Below are 2299 nucleotides of genomic sequence, written 5' to 3'. Positions count from 1 at the left end.
TGTGGCATATGTGTGCCAGTAGGAGCAAGCTTTTTTATCAGTCGCGAACAAAACGTCCACTCCAAATACTAACAGGATAATTTAAAAAATCCTGGTGTGGAGCAGAAATCACGGAGAGAGGTTGGGCTTGCATGTGCAACCAATTTCGTAATGTTATCGCTCTTTTGTTTCTCTCACTCCACCTAGTTATTCATCACTGGGAAATAAATAGATAAATAAATAAACAAACAAACAAATAGATCGTGGTATACATAAAAAGTAGTTCTGCCAATTCTAGCGGTGATCCCACTTTCACAGACTCATAAAGCGAAGAGCTCGGGCTGATTTCTCCATGAACCGGACAAAGTCTCGCAGGATGACATGCGCATTCACTTGTCTGTTCCACTCTGTTGTTGTCACTAAGCCTAAGGCAGATGATTCCACCTCGCTCTCGCTCACCGTACTGATGCCAAACTCGACATTTAACTGAAATATAAAGAGGACAGCAGGGCTTGTGACTTGAGTCTCCATAGTTTCAGATGGGTTTGCCGCAGCCATAATCGCGCCGCTTCGTTTACACTTACCTGGTGCATTATCAGTTCCGCGAGGCGTTGGGTACTGGACCGCATCCATATTATTTGTTCACTTGAACGCACGATGGATGTTTCCACCAGCAATAAGAAAGGGTTGTATTTATGGAGGCCTTTTGCAATCGCTTTCAGGCACGTTTCCTAAACAGGAAAAATACTACAAGTAAGAAATCATCTTGGCTCGGGCTCTTCAGTTTTGACGACTTGTAGCTGAATTTATATGCATTCTCGAATTCTCGTTTGTAAAACTGACAATCTTGCCGGGTTGTGCAAATCGATTTAAACGCTGCTTTGTTGGAACCTAACTATCGTAAACTACAAACGAAATGCCTACTCCTTTTTGTTTTCCCTGGAGGTACACTTTTCCACAGACTGAAATGCCCTACTTTACAAGGAAACGGCTGCTCCGTCGGGCTTCACTCACCTTATGGAAACTGATCTTTGTACATCGGTCCTGAGATCGGATCTGCGGCAGGTTGAAGTCGTGGGTGAGCAGCGATCCCTGGTCCCCGTCACAGAAGGAGAAATACTCACACAGCTGCGGGAGAGGGACGGGAGGGGTGGAGAGAGATCAGACAGCGAATAAGTGAGCTGCAAAGTGAAGACCAGGACAAAGTCTGCGGGGCGCCACCCCCTCACCTCCTCGTACTCACTCACCTGAGCATCCCGGAGCTCGGCCGCTGAGCTCTGGATCTCCAGCGCCAGGGAGTCGCAGGTTGCGCAGCCCGGGGCGGCTGCAGCGGTCCGCTCCGTCAGCGGGAAAGTGGCGACTCCTCCACAGAGCACCAGGAGTAGAAGGTAAAAACCTGCAGGGAAAGAGACAGAACGGAATAAGAATTCCCGCTTCCTGCAACCGCTCCGAAATGTGTTGAACTGATAACCGGAAGCTTTATTCACTGACTTTCAGCAAGTCCCATGTTGTCCTCCCCGTACAAAGGTGTTCGATCTTTAACTCCCCAAGCTCCATTCTCCCCACTATTTATTAATCGCCCCGGGAAAATCCTGTTACTAATTTTTTTTCGCAATGTTTGTGTTACAGCACCTATTAGTCACTGTTGGATTCTTCCTTCCCATGTGGCTGTCCTTCCTCTACGTTGAAGATGACTTCCACTCCAGTTCTCTTCCTTCTGACGTGATCGATCAGGATAATCGTGTTTGATCGGCGTGATTGTCAAACGTGGAAATGCCCAGTGACGATACCAATCGTTCACCTTTCATAACCGCGAATGGAGCCCGCAGTATTACGAAACCCTTTAATTAAATTTTGAGAACTGATCACTCGTATAGACAGAAAAGAGTCACTGCAAAATCACTACACCCAACAAAAATAATGTTCTAGTATGAAGGAACAGGAATCGGAATCTAATTGCTTATTATCGATTACATGTTTATGGTTTGAATTTAAAATTATCAATGAGTCTCGGTTCAAACTTCCTGATCGTGCTGTACAGTTCCATGAAAAAGTATTCAGCACCCAACTCTTCGTTCACATTAATCAATATTACAAGCAGGGATTTTGATTAATTGACAATTCTTATTTGACAATCACATACACCTTTTTCATAATGAATTTCAAAAAAAAGGGTTAGTTGCAAAGCATAAAAAACTAAAATTTCAAAAACTGAAATGTCAGTAGTTTGAAAGTATTCATCCCCTTTGCTGAGCACTTAGTTGAACCACCTGTCACAGCTATTACAGCCAATAGTCTTTTTGGGTAAGTCTCAATCAGC

The 2299-nt window shown here is 44.6% G+C and overlaps 1 protein-coding gene across 1 annotated transcript; it reads right to left on the bottom strand.

Annotated features, from left to right (window-relative positions):
* Positions 1 to 291: 291 nt before the first annotated feature.
* Positions 292 to 1486, bottom strand: LOC132395178 (interleukin-6-like). Its single transcript, XM_059971473.1, has 5 exons — positions 1471 to 1486; positions 1227 to 1375; positions 994 to 1107; positions 564 to 710; positions 292 to 465 (listed from the first exon to the last, which is right to left on the bottom strand). Exons 1-5 carry the CDS (start codon positions 1484 to 1486, stop codon positions 292 to 294), a joined length of 600 nt encoding a protein of 199 aa, XP_059827456.1.
* Between the last annotated feature and the right edge of the window lie 813 nt (positions 1487 to 2299).

This window comes from Hypanus sabinus, chromosome 6 (assembly GCF_030144855.1).
Source record: "Hypanus sabinus isolate sHypSab1 chromosome 6, sHypSab1.hap1, whole genome shotgun sequence".
In the NCBI taxonomy this organism is placed as follows: Eukaryota; Metazoa; Chordata; class Chondrichthyes; order Myliobatiformes; family Dasyatidae; genus Hypanus; species Hypanus sabinus.
This window is presented reverse-complemented; position numbering and strand designations above follow the sequence as displayed.